Genomic DNA, 19,448 nt, shown 5'->3' with positions numbered 1-19,448 from the left:
GTATGAACATTAAGACAGATTTTGCTGGCTGTAATCATCTCCCCTGATTACGACGCCGTAGCATCCATGAACACATTGTTCCACAAGGAAACCACAGCAGTCGAAAATGGGAATTTCAAGTTTTGTGTCTGTGGCTCTGCCGCTGCTCGACTTGCCATGGGACACGTTTTTCTCACCTTGGCTCGATGTTTCACAAACATCACGTTTAGAGACATTTAAAGCATATTAAGAGCTTGTATTGATTTTTTTTTTTCATTGAACACGGGTGTTAATGTAATATGATAAACTCCCAGTGCGCTGAGGCTCAGCTCTGTAGTGCCGAGCTCAGCTCATGTCAGATTACTCCAGTGGTGTTGCCTGACACATTAAGCCCTGTTTCTCTTTTTTTTTCTGTTATACTTCCTCACACACACACACACACACACACACACACACACACACACACACACACGCACACACAGTGCTCATCTTTTATGGTGCAGTTCAGTCGGGTTTGTAACTCCTCTGCTCTGTATGTATGCGGAGCCTGCCTCCACCTCTCAGTTCAGCACAGTCGGCTTGCGTTCAGCTGAGCTTTGCTCTGCTCTCAGGCTGCCTCTGTTCTGTGACATCAGCCTTCAAGTATGCAGTCCTTCGTGGCTGAGCCAGACGAGCTCGGGTGGCCCCATTCATCTCAAGGTGCTGTCTGCCCCCCCCCCCAGCTTTAGCACGCTTTTTCTTCCCACTGACTGTCTCTCCTTCAGACGAGATGGGCTAGATAAGGCAGATCAAAGGTGAAAACGCTTACAACCCAATAATTTTGCCTGTCTGTCTTCGGTGTATATCGGTAATCTTTGTGCTTTTAGCTCCAGGATGCTCTCTCTTAAATGCACGTTGGACAGTGTGGTTGCGCACAGTCTCTGCAGTAATTTACTGTAGCAGTGACTCGAGATCATTTTTGGTTTTGTTTACAGAGTTGGGTGGTGTAGCTCGTTGCACTTAATTGGAAAATATGATTATATGTGGGGGTTAAATGGTTTTATATCTTGTATTCACGTTGCTTGTACTCTGCGGCTGTGGTCACCCATCAGTGCAGAAGTAACAGAAAGGAGTAGCTTTGAAATGTTTATGTTTTTGTCGGAATATTTCCAAAGAACTGCAAAATTCACAAGGCGATGTGACTTCTATTCCCAGCCGAGCGTATTCTCATCGTGCCCCATATTAAATCCCTGAATGAGTTCACTTCTCTGGTTGCTTCTTATAAAGAGCATCTTATCTCTGTGTGGAAGTGTCTTAAGTTCCTCACACTTGCGAAGGATTATTCTTGAATCCTCACTGCAGGCCCTGATTACCTAACACAGAATGTTAGGGCGACGGGTTTTACATCTGCAGAACGTACCAGGGGTCTTTGATGTTCATTTGCATAGGAATGTGAGGGCTTCAGCAAGCAGCTCTTCCTACCTCCGACTAATGACTTCCCCATGTGCGTTTTCCTCGCATTGCAACCAGACTTTTAATGTTTTGTTTTGTGCTGTTTGTGTCCCTCAGAACGAAGAGAAGCGTAACCTGAGTTTGGGCGGACATGTTGGATTTGACAGCCTCCCTGACCAGCTGGTCAGTAAATCGGTCACACAGGGATTTTGTTTTAACATCCTCTGTGTAGGTGAGTACCAAGCGGCAGCGTGGCTACGGTGTGCGTGACAGGCTGTGTTTAATTTTGGAACAATTAGCAACAACATGCTGTAATACCGAGCATTTTTCCCTCAGACTTAACTTGATTTGTTTCCCTCCAGACAGCGTGCATAGCTACAACAAAACCGCGACCTTCTGTTGTTTTTCCTGACATGAAACAAATGCACTTGTGTTGCTGCAGTAAAAACCTCACGTCTGAAAGCTGATGAATTGCTCCCCCTTGCTCTCTCCACTTCCTACCCTCCACAGGGGAGACTGGTATCGGCAAGTCAACGTTAATGAACACGCTCTTCAACACCATGTTTGAGAACGAAGAGGCCAGCCACTATCAGAACGGCGTGTATCTGCGGCCGCGAACGTACGACCTGCAGGAGAGCAACGTCCACCTCAAGCTGACCATCGTCGACACCGTTGGCTTCGGTGATCAGATCAACAAAGAGGATAGGTGAGGATGGAGAAATGACAGCTGATGATGTTGACAGCGACCCGATTTGATGCGCAGGTCAAAAGATGTTGAGATGAGTGACAAAGTCAAGTTTTCCGACGTTCCAGGATATAAATAATAAAGTTGGTCTTAACTACACGTTGAACTGAAATCATTTCAGTGTTGGAAGAAGCACTCAGATTCTTTATTCAAGTAAAAGTACTGATACAGAAATGGCAAAATAATGCTCAAGCAAAAGTATCAGCAAATTGTACTTTAAGTATAAGTAAAAGTAGTATAGATAGTATTGGTGCAGCAGTTGCTGCGGCTGTTAGAGGTGTTGTTAGTTTTAACTGCTTTATATACAGTTAAATAGTGTAATCCTGTGTTTCCCAACTGAGGGATTGGGCCCTGAGGGGTCATGAGATGATTAATGGGAGAGGAAAGAAGAAAAAACAAAGGTCTGCTTGTATTCATTTTTCAGGACTTTTCTCTAATCTTTGCTTTTTTTTGTGAAATATTGCAGAGTTTTAGCTCCTTCAGCTTTGAACAGGTATTTAAATGAAACCATGCGAGAAGTTTAGAGGGGAAATGTCTATTTGGTGGAGCTGTTAGCAACCCACAGTCATCTGAAACCTGACGGGGGGGCCCAAATTACACCGCAGGGAACCACCAGTTTAATCTTTAACAGCGTGTTGTGTTTTATAAGCTTATATGTTTTTTATGTATGATCCCAATTGGAAAAGTAAGAAGTAACTACAGCTGTCAGATAGAAGTCACTTCAAAATGAAGCAGAGTAGAACTTTAAAGCAACATAAAATGGAAATACTCGAGTAAAGTGGGTAAGAGCAGTACTGGAGTAGAGTGACTGAAGCATTGACAAGCTTTTAAAGCAATCGATATACACTCTGGAACACTTTGCAACCAGATTTAAACCAGTTTTAAGCCACACGTTTATGCTTCTTGACCTGCTCATCCCCAAAACCATACAGTCCACTTAGATGACAGTGTGTATAAAACAAACCATGATCAATGTCACAAACAGCCATTTACTGGACATAGTCCATATTGATATATTCTCTCCTCTGAGTCAGATCCCATTCATCTGGTACTGGGAGCACATGCATGAAACACATGTTTTCCATGCGACTCCTGACTATTGTAACGGCACATTTTCCCGTCAATCTCGATCCAAACCCTCCCTTCTATTTGCGAGATGACAGCGCCTTAGTTTAGGTGCTTAGGTCCATGTTGCCAAGGGATACAAATGAGAGAAACAGACACAAAATAATGTCTGTCCAGGTTTCCTGCGCATTTTGGTCCTCCCTGTAGGATGGAAATCAGGCGAGGTGGGACAGCAGTGAAGAGGAAATAGTTGATTTTCTTTTTTTGACATTCAGCTGTGGAATGGAGTGTTCTTGTTGCGACCGAGCCAGCGAGCAGCACTCTCACGCCCTTTGATAGCAGCTTTCTCTGTTGGCTGTATAAACCAACAGGACAGGCCCTGCAGTGGACTGTAAATGCACACAGAGAGCTTCAAAAGGTCAGAGTTGGTGCATTCCACACAGAAGATTGAAGATGGATATGAGGGGAGAGGACAGATGACTGTAAACATGGTGCTCGCTGAGGAGAATAGATTTTTTTTTTTTGACTCGTGTCTCGCTCTGAGCTGCAGAATGCAGTGTGGGAAGACATGTTGTGAATTTGACAAGATTGCCAGTGTAGTCTGTGGTTAATTTAAGTAATGAGCAGGGATGTTTGTGAAATATGAGGATGGTTAACAGGAGGACACGATGAAGCATTTTATTAGTGAGCTGTAGGACAGGACAGGATGTTTTGTAGCCCGTCATCAAAACAAAATCTGATTCAAGCCGGTAACTTACGTGTAACATGATGAACCCTGGACTTGTTGCCGTGGTTTTCCACTGTCAGCACACAAAGAAACAGCTGGCTTTCAGATTTAAACATCTGTCTCATCTGTCTCATACGACTGAAACTGTACATTTTGGCTGACTCTTCTCTGGGAACGCATCACATGGGCCACACTACAAGACGCTGAGGTCACTGTGTAGTGCCCAAATATAGCAACACATCATAAGCATTTGTTTGGGAACCACAGGGATGTCCGTGTAGAACATTTTTGAGGCAGAAATTGGAGGTGAGGCCGCTGGAAGTTTGGAAAGGGAACAAATTTATTGAATTTATCATAACCAAATGAATAAACCACAACCTCACATAAAAGAGACTTGCGTTCCAGGGTGCTGTGATGCAATGTATTAAATATGTGGCTGCCTTCTAATGAGCTCGTCCTCATCTTTTACAAATGAACTGACCTAAATGAGCTAAAACCTCAGACTCAAACTGCTCCAAACTAGCTTGCTATGGCACAAATTATCTTCAGGCTGTCTCATGACTGACCATTATCACGCTGGTGACTGCTTCCAGGGTTGAAGGACATTAATGATAGAGACAGACAGCACTGCTGCAATAACATTTTAGTAAAGGACAGTTCATATTTCTTTACATTGAACTTGATAAACACTGCAGGGAGAAAATTGTGCATATGTGTATATACTGGTAAATATTTCCAGCGCAACAATCTGGGTACGTCTCTCCAAGGCGAATCTTAATGAAGTTCCTGTGAGTTAGACAAATCTGCTCAAATGCCAACAACATAGACTTTCTGCTTTTGATTAATTCATATTCATCCATACCTTTCTGGTTTCATTTGTTTAGCTGTGCATGAGAAACTTTGATGAGCAGACAGTAAAATTTCTGTGATTTACTGGTGACACTGCAGGCTATGAAGGCCATCGTAGGTCTGCGAGAGGACAGGATGTTTTGCAGCCTCTGATTTTGTTTCAACCAGACTCCCATAAGTCGAGCACAAATTTCACGCAGCACTGAGCTGCACAGCTCTAAGCTGAGATCTTGGCATGGAACCAGATTGCGCAGTTACTGAAAACATGACTGTCTCGGTTCATTTCCCCCGTGACAAGTCCATATTTCCTCTTATATTCATTACCAGTGCACGAATAAGAAGACAAATATTTATGCTGTTACCCTCAGACATAAATCCTTACAGTTTCTCTTTGGCTGTCTCTGCAGTTACAAGCCCATCGTTGACTACATCGACACTCAGTTTGAAAACTATCTCCAGGAGGAGCTGAAGATCAAGCGCTCGCTGTTCAACTACCACGACACCAGGATTCACATCTGCCTTTACTTCATCGCCCCGACGGGACACTCCCTCAAGTCCCTGGACCTCGTCACTATGAAAAAACTGGACAGCAAGGTACACACAGCTGACGCAAACACACATCCACGTATTTGCCGTGGTCTTGCACATACACAGCACACACTCCCAGTCCTTCCCATTGTCCTTTCCCATTGTCTGTGAATATAACCATCGGTGTGGCTGAAATCCGACCTCCCTTTCACTACGACTGGTGTGCATTTCTCTCAGACGTGGAGATCTCTGATCTTTTTGCCGAGGGTGTGGACTCTCTGCGTCCCAGAAGACTAAAGTGAAAAGAAAAACGTTGCAGTGACCGCGCCGACTTCCATTTCACCGTATAAGATTTCAAGAAACGTTCACTTGGCATTCTTTGGAGTGAAGCTATTTGGCTGTTAGTGTGGAATAGATTTGAGTTTTGGGAAGACCTGCCATACAGGAGTAGTTTCACTATTAAAGGACAACATGTTGCATGTTTATTGCAAGTGAAAATCTACGTTACATCACGCCATCTATAATAGATGACATGTTTACACGTCAGTTGTGCGCCAGTCAACAGTTGCCGCTTTTTGCCGCTTTTTTCTGTGAGTATTACTGCACAGATTTATTGGTCAGGGGATCTGTGTTCTGCCACACCGCCGATGAGCGCGGCTCAGTGGAGACACAATCACTGGCTCGGCCTCAATTAGACAACTGGTGGAAAAAAATCTCATCACAACAGCACTTGGAGCGTGAAGGAAGGGGAGGGGGAGAGAGGGAGTTTTAGAGGCGAAAGACAGTCATAGAGAGGAAGTAAGTGCATTTTAAGGTCTGAGTTGGAGCCAAAATGTTGTTATTTCTCTTTCAGTTTTGGGGAAATCTTTCATAAGCCACCATTGCTGAGGTTTTCCTTGAATTTCTGAGTCCCTGTAGCTTGTTTTGCTGTAGTGGCTATTGCTACCTAGCAGATCCCTTTCTCTGAAATCCAAAGAATATATAGACATTAATGTTAAACAATGGATTTCTGTACACATGTAAGCTAGTGATATTAGTTGCTTCTTTCTGTTTTGATACCAGACACACTTGAAAAAATTCCGCCTGTTGATAGTTTGATCAAATTTTTCTGTGACCACTCAGCCAAAAACCGTGGTTTTTGATCTTAAATCTTGGTTTCAGAGTGTGGGAAGTGTGGAATTTCAGGAAGGGAAAATATCCTCAAAACATTTCAAAGCACATGTTCACAAAGCCCACAGGAGAAGGAACGACGGGGAAAGAGGCAGTTTAAGTGCAAACATGAAGATTTGTGTGTCCTCAACCCTCAACCCTGCATGTGCTCGTTTGACCCGAGGAAAGATTGACGACTGACGTCTTCGATGTCTACAAGCTTGTAAATTGAGAAAGCTGCATGGACATAGATGATTAATGTCTTTTTGTTGAAGTGTGTGTATTTGTTTGTATGATTTATATCCTGTCACAACACCTTAAGGTTGAAGTGGTGAACCTCGCTCCGTCCTTGCCTTTGAACGACTGAGCCTTTCATGGATGCCCCTTTCATACTCAATCATGATACTATCACCTGTTACCACTTAACCTGTTTACCTGTGGATTGTTCCAAACAGGTGTTTTTGGAGCATTCTTTGTCTTTTGTTGCTCCCGTCCCAACTTGATTGAAACATATTGGTGGCATCAAATTCAGAACAACCAGATATTAACAAAAATCAGTGAAGTTGATGAGGTAAAACATTGAATATATTGTCTTGGATAAATCAATACTGACAGCAGTGCTGTAGGAATGACAAAGTGGCAGCTTTAGCCCTGCGTGCATCCAGTGATGCAATGATAATGAATCCAGAGCAAAGCAGATGGTCAGCTTGTGACGAAAACCTGCTGGCTTACAGTAGCTCTGCCAGCTATTGATGCACGGCCGCGCATCTCCGCCAGATCTCATGATACTATTCAAGACAATGACCTCATACTTCCCCCAACTGTCACTCTCAAGGGATGGTTAATAGCTTTATGAGGACTTCAGAAAAACTGATTTTGTAATTTCTTGTACTGTAGATTTTAACCAGGTTTTGTAGGTCTCAGTGAGTGTTAATTCACTAAATGTAAATGCTGATTAAATGTTTCACTTCATCTTCAAGTATTTTAATTGTCATAGAAGTCAGAAGTCATGACAGGAGCACTTCTGTTTATTTCCATGAGGAAACCAGATTACTGCTCTGTCCTGAGTGGAAACTCACACAAATAACAGAGAGGACTTCACATAGAAAGGGCCAAGATCCAAATTCAGCACTTTTCTTGCTGTGAGGCGACAGCGCTGACCACTGAGCCTCTGTGCTGTCTTTACCAGCCAACAGAGTGATCAAAACCTGGCAGCCTGCTTTTACCAACTGTCTCCTGATACCATCCAAACCGCCACCGCATGCACAGCCAAATCTCTGTACCCCTGGCTTTGAAGCAAGATATTGGAGCTTACCTGAGCTAAATATATTATCTGTACCACGGCGTATGAACCACAGCGAAGCGGTTAACATGAGTGAAATGTGTTTGCCATGGTGTAGCAGCTTAGCAGCTATACACTCCCTTCATATGAGTGAAAGCAAAGCAGCTTACCTCTCCTAAATCTCCCCATCCATTCACATGAACTGAATTCTCTTTCTTGTGAACCTCCAGCGTGGCTCTAAGGGCCATTTTGGTTACTCGCAAGCCTTTTTCAGCAGAAAGTGTTGAAAGTGTAAAATAACAGCGGTGTTGGCGCTTTTATTGAAAATGATTTACAGCATTGCGAGTGCAACATCGGGTGGCCACGGTGAACACCACTCTGACCTCAGTGGCCCCGTCCCAGAAATCTTTCCACTATGTGAAATATGACCGCTGTTTTATCTGAAAGCAAGCCAGTGCTGAGTGACCACGGTGTGGATATGACACTGTTTTTCTTTGCAGGCTTGATGGGGTTGTGCTCGCACTGCTCTCTCTCTTGATAGAATAAACGTGTCGTAGGAAATATCTGAAGCAGCATCTCACCACACGCTCTTTGTGCCTTTGCACATTTAGCAGTTTTATTTCTATCCTATCTGAGCTCTACATGGCTGCAGGTTGACCACGAAAAATGGGGGTTCAACCAATATGAAAACACTGAAAATATGCTCTGTGACAGCTCTTTCAAGCGTGGCTCCATCCTCACCAGAGTGGAATTAGCGTCCGCTTCACATTTTCAATGTGTGCGCTGAGTTATATCCACGTCAGGAAGAGGAGCGTTTCTGTGTGTGAATATCTGGAAACTAAAGATACATGTGCAGAGCCATCCTGTCTGCCAGATAGCTCTGTCACAGGGAAAACCAGGGAAGCAGACCAGAAACAACTTTTCCCTCAGTCTGTAGAGTTTGCTGTCAACGCAAGACAATGGTGTTTTTCTTGTGTGAATCACCCCTCCCCACTGAGGACGGTTGAAGGCCCACTAGAGTCAGTGTTGTTTGTGGTGGCTGAAGGCAGGAAGAGAGATAAGAGTGCGAAGGAGGTGTCATTGGTTTTACATGAAGAGGTTTCTCTTGAATAAGAGGAAATCATTGCGTTGATTATCTAATATTGGGATGGAGAGGATTCAGTCTGTAGAGTTCATGTAACAAACAAAGGTGATATTTCCTACTAACCTTTCCAATGTCTCAGAATTGGCCTAAATCCTTCACTGCAATTTGCACTTCTTCTCTGAGTCATGAGTTAGTCAAATCTCAAGACACATATGTACATGATGCACACGTTTTTACATTCAGTTACTTTTTCCAGAGGATCTCATAATATCCAACGTCCAATGAGAGTAAACCTGTTTAGAAAACATCCAAAAAAGGAGCTCTGTATAACTTCAGAGAAGGTGATAGCTGCCTCTGTCACCATCATATTTTCCAAACAGGAAGTCATAATATCTAATTTGTAATCAAATATATGCTTTAAGAAGGAGTTCAAGTTATAAGCCCACACGGGTGGCACGGTGGAACAAGTGGTAACAATGCTGCCTCACAGCTAGAAGGTCCCAGTTTGAATCGCGCTGTGGGCGCTGGTGGCGTGTCCTCCACCATGCCGTCAGTGCCTGCTCCTCGAGGAAAAAAGGGGGCCTTTCAGTGTGGCGTTCTCCTTAATAACCCCCACTAAAAACATGAAAGAAGATCACCACCTGACCAATGGTGACGAAAAGGATGGGTCCCCGGGCGCCGCTGTCGGCTGGCAGCCCACCGCTCCTGGTCTGCCGCGGAGGAACGACGGACCAAGATGGGTCAAATGCGGAGAATTAATTTCACATAAGCATGGCGTGTGTGCATGTAGTGCATTGCATTGTTGTGTGTGATAAATAAAGTACAGTTTCTTCTTTCTTTCTTCTTCTTTCACATAACCGACACAACTGTTTTATGTTGCTCTATAAATATTTTTTGGCATTACTGAGGCTCAAAATGTATCGAAGTGGTTTGTACATCCCTCGAACAGTGACACGGATAATTGACCTGTGTAAGATTAGAACAGAACCAGAATCATCAGACTGTGTGAATGTTTTTCATGATCATCTTACATGGGAGCTGCCTTCATGTGGTTACAGCTTCCCATCTGGTGCTGCTAGTTGTTCAGAACAAACACTGAGAGCTGTTTGGGAATACTCTTTGGCCAGCTGGGAAAACCCAGTTGTAGGAAGTGAACAAATATCACCGCCCCCTCCCTCCCTCACTGATCATGACGAGGCACCCCCCCATCTGCTTCAGTGGCCACACAAGGCCGTTGTCAACACTGGATGGCGACTAGTGAACTTGGGTTGTTAAATAAGGGGTTAAAACACGATGCCGGCTGCCCTGCTGTAAATTAATGATCCAATAAAGTGTGATGAGCCTGTAATTTGACTCCTAACAAGCTCTGGCTCCTGCTTTGAGGCGCACTATGGAATTGATGAGGGAATCTGTGGGGATCCTCCTCATCCTCGCGGTTAGTGATTTGGGTAATGCAGCCGTACAGAGGAATGCAGAAAAACTGTGTTTGTTTCTGCACATCTGCTGCTGATTGGAGATGGAGCCTAGTTTGTTTTCATAATCACTGTTTGTTTTATGTATCTGTCGGGGGTCCGACTGAGCCCATACACTGTACAGTTTGGCTGCGTACGGTCTTGTATGCGTCCTCAGCCATTAGCAATGCGCTTAGCTTGCTTTATGTTTTTAATGAAGTCTTCAGCGTGTTTTAATTGAGCTTCATTCACAGTGTTTGCTTAAGACCTGCCGACAAAGAGAAGTTAATTGCTCTAACCTGTAATTCACTGGAAGCGCTGGGTTCATTCTCTGTGCATCTCTTCTCGACAGGTGCATTTTGTCCTGTCATGAAGACGCATGTCAGACCAGCCTAAACGAAACCTTTACCTAATAAACTCCGCTTTAACACAAAGCAGCATTCATTACAGGAATACCTGTTGCAGTTTTTGGCATACTCGTTGATTAAAACAAGGACACCCCCCCCTCCTTTTCTCCTCCTTTCCGCAGGTCAACATAATTCCCATCATCGCCAAAGCAGACACAATCTCCAAGAGTGAGCTCCATAAATTCAAAATAAAGATCATGAGTGAGCTGGTGAGCAACGGTGTCCAGATATATCAGTTCCCGACAGACGATGAAGCCGTCAGTGAGATCAACGCCTCCATGAACGTAAGTCACGTTGCGAGAATAATCAGTCTTTTCAGCCCTCTGTGTGTTCAGTGTATATAACATATACTCAAACTTTGCCTGTTGGGCTGAAGACAAGTTAATGCCAGATGTGTTTTTGCACACACACGAGTGTGTTGGAAGTGAAAATGATAGCATTGTTCTCAAGCCCTCTGACACATGTGTGCCTGCTCACTTGTAACATCTTTAGCAGCTCATGTGTTACACATCTGGCAGCAGCAGTGCATGTTGACACCATGTTAGTGGTTTTAAAATGTGCTGAAAGATAATGTTTCCTTATCTAGACACTTTTCATTCCCCCAAATCTGTGGCTGTATACAGGGGAAAAACTATAAATATTTGCAAATATCTGCTGACTGACTGCCTATACAAACATTATACATAGTTTTACAACACTTGTTTGATCGCACCAGTTCCCCATCCCTGAGTTCTTCAATCTAAAGGCAGCACATGCTTTCCTGAATCTAGCTTATTTTTTGTGCATTTTTGTCAAACCAGTTATGTAGAAATGCTGACAAGAATATGCATCTAGCAATAAAAGTGAACACAAGCGAGTGACTTTTGCTCAGGCGGCAAGCACAAATTCATCTTCTTCAGAATATTTAGCCTTTTGTAGTTCCAGTTTTAGAGCGGGGATGATGTATAATCACACCATGCTCAAACACACACCCACACACGTTCAAATGCACAACGGTAAATTCTCCCATGGATAAATAAGACTGCATTTGGTCCTCCCAGGCACAGTCCTTGTACAGTATCCCCATCTATTCATAGTCGGTTACATCAGCGCCCACGCTCACCAGCTTGTTCCTCTGAGCTGAAACCAGCCAGCTGGTTTCAACTCTCCACCTAATTTTTGAGGTTGCGTATCGGGCATGTTTCCCCCATGATGCCTCGCTGTCGATTCTAACGAGGCGTAGTAACTCTGAGAGGGAAATCAAAGTGTGTATGTGTGCGTTTAACGACTTCAACAAAATAGGTCTCACGGCCCTGACTGAGCCACATAGTAAACTTAAAAGAGAGCTCTGGCGCAGCTCATGCTGTATGTCAACGTGGTTACACTCGATGTGGTCTGGTTGTGAAAGATAAGAGATGACAGTGTTTTAGTTAGGGCTGAATGTTATGCAAAAAAAAAAAAAAAGAAATGTAGACAGATAACGCGACGTGAGTCACAATTTGAGTGGCAACTTTTGCATTTCATTTTCTCCTAAAACAAATGTAAAAATGACGATGTGATTCTTCCTGGGGTCTGCACCAAACACGCATGCTGCTTTATGTCTGGAGAATATGATTTGTAGGTCAGGGCATCTCTGCAGCACAATGATTAATTTATAATGGTGCGTTGTGACACATTTTCCCTTTATCAGAAGATTGCAGCCCCTGCGCACTTTGCTGTAATGCGATTTTGATGACATTTCTCTTAAGGTGTCATTAATTGTTTAAAGAAGAGAGTGTAATCCAGAAGAAAGACGGAGCTCGGACTCCTGGTAATGCCTCCAGTTACACTTGTGACCTCTTGACCTTTTTAACACTCTTACCTCTTTTCCTGTGCAGGCCCATCTGCCGTTTGCTGTGGTTGGGAGCGTGGAAGAGGTCAAAGTGGGGAACAAAACCGTGCGGGCCAGGCAGTACCCCTGGGGTGTCGTGCAAGGTGAGAACCATTCACAAGCAAGTTAATCAGGGTGTGTGTGGGGGTGGGTGCTGGGGGGATGCTTAAATTCAGTAGACTGCTGCAGAGATAGTATTTTAAGCAATAAGAGAGGGAGTTCCATTGGTTCACAAGTATTAAGGCTGAAGTGTATTACTGGTATCGTAGCACAGCTTGATTAACATTTATCCAGAGTCAATTGGACTATGGAAAATCATTGCTCAATCACTTCCTGCTAGTTAGCGGTGAGTGTTGAGAACATAGTTGATCTGTCTCTGTGTGGTTTCAGTCACGACTTCCCCTGAACAGAAAGGCCTTGAACACTAGTTGTTTCTGTCATTGTCCTCACAATATGCAGTATTTCACAGCTAAACAGCGTTAGTTAGCAGGTACGAAAGATTAATATCTGCCCTGTATGAATGATGATGGTCAGTTTGTTTATCCACTAGTTGCTGGCTCGTTGGTAGGTTGCAGGTGTTAAATAGGTAAATGAGGTGGAGTGATGCATCATTCGAATGGCTCAAGGCACAATGTACATTACCTGTGTTCCAGTCTTTATGAGGCCATAATATGAATTTATTGCATTGTGAATGCGTGTGAAATTGGTCATGGGTGAATCATTTTTGAGGAAGTACATGACACAGTGTCTCCTCTGGCCCCTGCAGCCTCGCTCTGCTCTCTGTGCAACTATTTTATGAATTTTTTTTTTCTTTTCAGCAAAAATGCCAGTTTCCTTGGTTTTCTTTCTCAGATGTGAGGACTTTGTACCTTTTTTTTACCCTTGTTTTGTCAGACAAATGAGGCAATTTGAAGACTTGGGCAGAGAGATCTTTTCATGATCTTTTTCACTACTTTTTGATTTTTCATCAACCAGACAATCAGTCAAGAAAATAATCAGTCCAGAAAATATTTACCAAACACCACTCAATCCCCTACACAGAAGCGCACAGGCAGCCGAAGGGAGGAATCATATGTAATTAACTTCCTCCTTTCCACATTGCATGTATCATTGTATCATCCCTGTCTTTTCACAGAGGCAGAAAAAACAGGGTATGGTCTGTTTTATACCACATGCTGCTTGCTTTGAGGATGCTTGGCGCTCACAGAGAAATGACACATGATATAACTCAGTGAGGCGTCCATCAGGATTCATTGTAAAAGCGGTTCTCCTGCTCATGGCAGTGTTGCGTGCATCCCACAGTTTGCCTGTTTATTTATACCCTCCCTCTTAATGCAGAGTGCCCTCCGCAGCTGCGAGTGTGACTTCATGCAGAGTGACACTGTGAAATGAAGGGCGAGTGGGCAGAGATTGTTTGGGGATATTGCCAGCGTGTGTCTGTGTGTATGTATTACTGTACTTGTCTTTCTTTGCATGCATGTACAGTATGTTTCTCTGCCTTCGTGTGCGAGTGCACATGTACCTGCATGTTTGCATGCACGCGTTGTCCATGCAGACGTGACTTATTATTTCAGGGATCCTGGGATCTTTTCCCACAGCTCATTCCCTCGTGCCTTGTCAATTGGAGTAAACATTTTAATTTAATAATGTCGCACAGAGTCGTGCTGTGAGAATATTACAGCTCAGATGGGAGTTGAGCTCTCATTCCTTCCTTTCCTCAGTTTACTGCTCGTGTCCTCACCCTCGCTTCCTTTCCTCTCTCCATTATCCACTGACCACTCTCATTCCCCAACCCTCAGAGGACACACTATGGTTATTTATAAAGCCTGTGGTGTGTCTCCTGGGGACGGATTCCTTTGGATTCCATCAGTCACCATGAAGCTATAGTCCAGTCCACTAACAGACAGAATTGTGCCATCTGCAAAAAGTGATCTTGTCTTTACCGTCAGCTCATTTGTCGCTTATTTTGTCATTCTTCAGCAGCAGTTAACAGATAGTTGATATTAGTTGAAAACAGGTCTTGAGGCTGATTTTGATACTGCAAAGCATTGACTGTAGAATGGCAAGAAAATTTGGCTGTCAAGAGGAAAAACAGTGGAAAGATTCCTAAAAGCGCAATACCTGATTATTATGTAAACACAAGACTTGTCACATTACCCAAAATGAAAAGAAGATTGGAAGCAGCCCTCACTAATACTGGATAACACTTCATTAGAACAACATTGGACAACAGATAAATCTTTACATTTAAAATGCCGGATGTTGCATTAAAAAAATTGTTTGGGCTTTTAATTCATGAAACATCAGTGGACTAAGATGATTGCTGTCGTTGAGGCTGTGCGAAATGAGCACAGGAGCATCTTCAGATATAAATATTATCTGTAGAAAAGAGGCTGACATTAGTTATATGCTCACTTGTTTTCATTCTGATTGAAGATTTCGGGACAGCTGTTTACACGACGTGATGTAATACAGCCTGGTGTTTACATGCACTGACGCATTTAATCAGGGCGACTGTGTGACATGCACAAACGCGGTGAACACATCGTGCGTTCGGCTTCCTCAGCGGCTACCTTTCAGCTCCAGCCCATTCAGCAATATCTCTGTGGCACGTTTGATCAGCTCCCTGCAGATGGATATCTGTTTATTTAGCGCACTGGTTGGTGTTATTGTGTTGCTCTTAAGCGCTTTAAGAGATTTTTATCATTAACAAACTCTCCAGAGGTCCAGTTCAGCTGGAAGCCGTCATGTTTTGGACGTGGAGAAACGAGCGTTCCCACACATTTAGGGAGGGTTTGTGTAGAAAGACTGCAGCCAGGAAGTAATCATGGTACAGGTTTTCTTCGATCTGTCAATGCCACCCTTTGAAATTTCACTTTTTATTCTGACAGAGGTGTTTATATGCAACGTTATTATTCTGTTTGTGCTTTTAAAATGATTATAATCAGAATATTAGGCTCCATGTTAATGTGGCTCTGGACTGATGGGATATAATACAAGCAAACTGCTTTGCTTTAAGTCAGGCCTACTTGCAAACTGGTGGCTCCTCACCGTTCGCACAACACACTTTGTCACAGTATCTGAGGACACAGGGCAGAAGAGGACAGAGGTTTCAGTGTTTTACTACACTTGGGCGACTGAAAGGAAGGTCTTTGTCAGTGGAAACAGTTTGGAGATGCCAGATGTCACATAGATGGGTTATGGTAACCTCTCGAAGAGCCATGGGAAATTTCCATGGACTTAAAAGAAGACAGAGGGAGGACTGTCTACTGATAAAAAGAGTAGTTGAAGGGGACTGTGTGTATGTGTGTGTGTTTATATCTTCCCTCAGGATCTTGATGCTCTGTTATCTCTGAACTCCAGACATCTGTGACATATAGCAGACCCCTCAGACCCCTCGAGCTACTGTTTGTACAACTGTGTACCCACATTGGAGAGGCTGTTTGTATGTAAGCATGGGCGTTATTGATCTCTGGCTCTGCTTTTCATTCTCAATTGTCTCTGATTTCTGAAGTACAGCATCACTTTTATCACACGGATAGCCATGAAATTCGGCGCACACGTTCATGTCCCCCACAGGATAATTATCCGACTTTCATCCAAAGATTTAGTTCACTTTAATTTATGACTGGATACTTTCAAAATGAATAATATTCGCATCAACCTCAGCTGTACTTTGTGTTTAGTGCTAATTAGCATGCTAACATGCTAAGCCAACTTGGTAAGCATTATAGCTGCTAATTACCAGCCTCACAGAGCCGCTCGTATGGCTGTAGGCTCTTTGTATTGTTCTGTATTTTTTGTAAATTTTGCTAATATCTTACACAAATCTACCAGATAATGTAACATTATTCACCATATCACTGTTGTTTTAGAGCAGCTGACTGGTCTGTCTGCAACATGTTTTCATGTATTTTTATTTTTACGCGTTTGTCTATTTCATTTTGCACACTGCAGATTTATTTGCAGCCATTCTTCTTCTCTCCCCCTTTCTCCTCTGTTTGTATGTTTTCTGTATGTTTCTGTCGTCACGCTGGTGTGTTTGTGTGTGCATGGGTATCTGCAGAGCCCCGTGCTCAGATATCTTGAGGGCTCAGTGCTGCAGTCAGTGAGGGGATTGGCCCTCATTCAGCCCTCGGTGGGGGGCCAGTACAGAGAGACTATTAGACGCCAAATGAACAGGCCATTTCAGTAGCCTGGATGCAGCCCTGGAGAACAGCTCGTTTCTGTTTTTAACTCGTAGATTCCCACTAATGATGTGCAGTCAACCAGCGAATTTGAGTAAAAATCGAGAGTAAGTGATTCAGACAGCTGCATCACTGCTGTGATTTCACATCTTTTTAAAAAGTATTTTGACTCCAGAAGTTCATTCGTGCTCATTCACTTGCTTCTTCTGTCCTCGCATAATGAAGGAAAGCCGTATTTCTTTGAGTGGGATGCTTGGGTTGTTCAGCCTCTTTGACTGTTGTGTTGCATTTCTTTATGCTACGTTGTGGTTTGCTATCGTAGACTGCAGGCTGCTTTCCCAGCATTTTCCACCAGGAGAAGCTAAATGCCATGCTAATTGGGCTTTTTCAGTATAATTGCTGCTGTCTTTACATCCACAGAGCTCACAGCTTGTGGTGGCATTTAAACTCAACATATATCCCATTCTCCTCCACGGCTACCCCGGGCTTCATGACATATGCTCCAGCCCCTGCAAGGGCACGTGCCTTCGCTCTGCACGTGCCTCCACTCTGCACACACCACATCTGAGACAACAGAAAAGCTCTTTGTAGTGTCTTTCTGAGGATTGCTAACAGGTTGATCACATTAACTTCCTGAAAGGGAAAGTTTTCCCTTTGACAACACACGTCCATTTTAACGAGACATTCTAGTTTTCCCTCAATTAGCCGGCTGGTGTATCAAGTTATATACTAGACCACAGCTGCTCTCAGTTAAGCTCCAGGTTTTTAGTGCTTTGAATTTTTGGAGGAGATTGAGCATATCAAGTAATTAGCAGTTTTCCAAGTTTCCACATAGACTATGAAGATATTATCAAGTCTGTCAATAAAGGGAAAAATAACATCAAGAAGGGGAAAGTTTATTTGGAAAGAGAGGAGTGATTTTTTTTCTTGATGAGAACAAAAGAAGAGAGCGAGCAGATTTTGGCTGCAGGGTATCTGTCTCAAAAAACACTGAACTCAGTTTCCTCAGTAAAGGCTTTAAAATGCATTAACATCTTAGCTTTAATGAGCTAAAGTCTCCCATAAAGTCTGTAATGTTAGTTAAAATATGTTGTGATTGCAGGCTGTTGAGAGACATTCATGACATAAACTTAAAGAGGGACGCAACAGTGGATTGTTTGATTAATTAATTACTGAAAAAATGTTATCTAACAATAGATAATTCCAGGCCTCATTGCCCCAACTGGTTTGCCATCACTCCTTTAAACCTTTGCCAGTATGAAACAGGTGAAACGTATTGCATCCAGTGCTGCATTTAAAAGGTCTGAACAAGTGTTAAATGTAACCTGGTGAGTCCTGCAGAAACCCTGAGGCTGACGCCGACTGTTAGCGGCATATGCATTGCCATATTATGACCCACTTGTGTTTTATCCAGACCACATGATTGATTCATAGTACAGATGGGTTCAGTCCACATCCAGGCGCCCCCGCCCACTTCAGCCTTTATTCTGGCCTCTACCATTACCAAAAAATCATTGTTTTAATCTCCAGGACAGCCCGTATTGTTGCGATGGACTTAATAAAGTGACCTATGAGTAAAAAGGCTTCACCAGAATGGAAATGTCGCCCAGGGCAGACCCCCCCTCCTCTCTCTGCTGTCAGTCTGTCTGGCAGGAAACACTTCCTGCCCTTTCTCCACCATGATTTCATCAAACCAGGAGAGTCGATCAGTCATGAAACTTAAGCGAAGTTGTCAAAGTTGCTCCAGTAGAAAAAATAAACACGAGAAGTGCAGCATATCTCCAGTTCATCGTCTCCTGCTTGATGGCGAAATGTGATGGATTTGGTTTAATTCACAGATGCCAAATGTGATTCTCCTCAGTGTGTTTTATGCAGACTTGTGATGTGATTTTCTGCTTTCGAGAGAGAAATGGAAGAGGAGGGGAGGGTAACGAGGTGACAGATGGGCTGTTAAAATAAGTTGGAAGCGGTGAAAAAAGACAGCTCGCCACAGGATGAAAGCGAGAAGCGAAGACTCAGAATTTGAAACGAGACACGACTGCACATTTGTAGCTCCGACTCGGCCTCATTAGCACAACCAAAACCGATCAGCACCAGTTTATCGTAACCAATAACTAAGATGATCACCTGAACCCCAGCTGCCGTCCTGATTCTGGTGTGTGTGTTTTCCCTCCAGTCGAGAATGAGAGCCACTGCGACTTTGTGAAGCTCAGAGAGATGCTGATCAGGGTCAACATGGAGGATCTGAGGGAGCAGACCCACGCCCGCCACTACGAGCTGTACCGACGCTGTAAGCTGGAGGAGATGGGCTTCAAAGACACAGACCCCGACAGCCAGCCATTCAGGTGGAGAGCCGGCGAGACCCTCATGTGTTAAGTCAACACCAAATCTTCTCCTGTCTGTTCTCACTCTGTCCTCTCTTTCCTACTCTGCAGTCTTCAAGAGACGTATGAGGCCAAGAGGAAAGAGTTCTTGGGGGACCTGCAGCGTAAAGAGGAGGAAATGCGACAGATGTTTGTCAACAAAGTAAAAGAGACAGAAGCAGAGCTGAAAGAAAAGGAGAGAGAGGTCAGTCTCAAGTGAAGTGACGCAGTATGGAAATATAGACCAACAGAGTAAAATTACAGTGTGATTTATTTTTTTGGACGGCATTAGACAATAAGCAGGCCTGTGCTGTCTGGTGTGTGCAGATCACTGTGTACTGAGATACACAGA

The 19,448-nt window shown here is 43.6% G+C and overlaps 1 protein-coding gene across 4 annotated transcripts in view; it reads left to right on the top strand.

The window, feature by feature from the left end:
- The window catches only part of septin8a (septin 8a), a 39,438-nt gene that overhangs the window by 7,098 nt on the left and 12,892 nt on the right, over window positions 1–19,448 (top strand). For all 4 annotated transcript variants that reach the window (XM_070983792.1, XM_070983791.1, XM_070983793.1 and 1 more), the window contains exons 2-8: window positions 1,528–1,642; window positions 1,921–2,116; window positions 5,204–5,390; window positions 10,820–10,981; window positions 12,554–12,650; window positions 18,910–19,078; window positions 19,169–19,301. In XM_070983792.1, the coding sequence (XP_070839893.1) occupies window positions 1,528–1,642; window positions 1,921–2,116; window positions 5,204–5,390; window positions 10,820–10,981; window positions 12,554–12,650; window positions 18,910–19,078; window positions 19,169–19,301 (1,059 nt within the window). The remainder of the gene's footprint in view (window positions 1–1,527; window positions 1,643–1,920; window positions 2,117–5,203; window positions 5,391–10,819; window positions 10,982–12,553; window positions 12,651–18,909; window positions 19,079–19,168; window positions 19,302–19,448) is intronic.

The sequence above is a fragment of the Chaetodon trifascialis genome, chromosome 16 (genome assembly GCF_039877785.1).
Source record: "Chaetodon trifascialis isolate fChaTrf1 chromosome 16, fChaTrf1.hap1, whole genome shotgun sequence".
NCBI lineage: Eukaryota > Metazoa > Chordata > Actinopteri > Chaetodontiformes > Chaetodontidae > Chaetodon > Chaetodon trifascialis.
Note: the sequence above shows the minus strand (reverse complement) of the source record. Positions and strands in the feature narration are given on the sequence as shown.